Genomic DNA, 1054 nt, shown 5'->3' on the forward strand with positions numbered 1-1054 from the left:
GGTTTTAGGAAGAACAAAAGGACTATATTGGGAACTGGGCTAGAGGTCATTCAGGTATATTTTGGCTAAGAGTCTGGCTGTATTTAATTCATGTCCTGATATCTTGGGTAAAGCTGAATTTAAAGGTAACCAACTAATTATTTTAAAGAAGGAAATGTCAAGATAAAACAATATTGATGCTATATCATGGTTCTTTCTGAATGCTGTCATTGTCTTGAAAGTGACATGTAGCAAGACCAATAAGTAAAACCAGAAGAAATTTTTTTTTCAAAAGGTTCTACATTTTATTACTGGAGAAACCACTCCCAACTTAAACATGATCAAGTCTCCAGATTGAAAATGTTGAACTTCATCTTGTAACACTCATCAAGGATCACGATTCATCATTAATTGTTTTGCCATTCATTGTTGACTCATTACAGACCCAGCTTCGTTCTCCTCCAGTGTCTTCTCTTGGAGTTGTACCTGATTTTGTTGCCAGTTTTCATCCGAATCCACTGAGGAATGGGATGATTTTGCTTTTGTTTCTTAGCCAGGAATCGCTTGATTCTGAAAGTCTTGTGAGAAGACATGGCTAGAAGGCTAGGCGGGCAGGTGGCGCACGATGGCGAAGGAAAGGCGAAGAGAAGGCTCCGACCGGAAAAATGCCTAGAAGAAATTTTTAAAAAGAAGTTTGTCAAGAAAAGGTGTGTGAGCAAGCCTAAAGTTGTAAACAGGGAGTGTACATATGATAAAGCATCTGTTCTTATTATTAGCAACATTAAAAAGAATCTTCATGCTGTCCACTGGAACAATAAGAAAGGTGTCCTGAAGATTCATATTTGTTTCCCCAGTCTGTATTAGAGTTGTCTAGAGGAGCAGTTCTGAAAGAATGAATACATGCTAAAATGGGATTATTGGATTAGTTTACACACTACAGTGCAAGTATCCTAACAATGACTGTCTCACATTGGTGGTGAGAGTCTAGTAGCTGCTCACTCCTCAAGAATGGAGTCCTTGGTGGTCCCAGTCTGGTGGTGAAGGCCTTGAGGATTCTTGGAGAGCCACTGCTGTT

The 1054-nt window shown here is 39.3% G+C and overlaps 1 protein-coding gene across 1 annotated transcript; it reads right to left on the reverse strand.

The window, feature by feature from the left end:
* Window positions 1-303: 303 nt before the first annotated feature.
* On the reverse strand, window positions 304-572 carry LOC121466241 (60S ribosomal protein L39-like). Its single transcript, XM_041679927.1, has one exon. It carries the CDS (start codon window positions 570-572, stop codon window positions 417-419), a length of 156 nt encoding a protein of 51 aa, XP_041535861.1. The 3' UTR covers window positions 304-416.
* Window positions 573-1054: the final 482 nt, after the last annotated feature.

The sequence above is a fragment of the Microtus oregoni genome, unplaced genomic scaffold, assembly GCF_018167655.1.
Source record: "Microtus oregoni isolate MIOR12 unplaced genomic scaffold, Mior012 000032F_ref0000030, whole genome shotgun sequence".
Lineage (NCBI taxonomy): Eukaryota > Metazoa > Chordata > Mammalia > Rodentia > Cricetidae > Microtus > Microtus oregoni.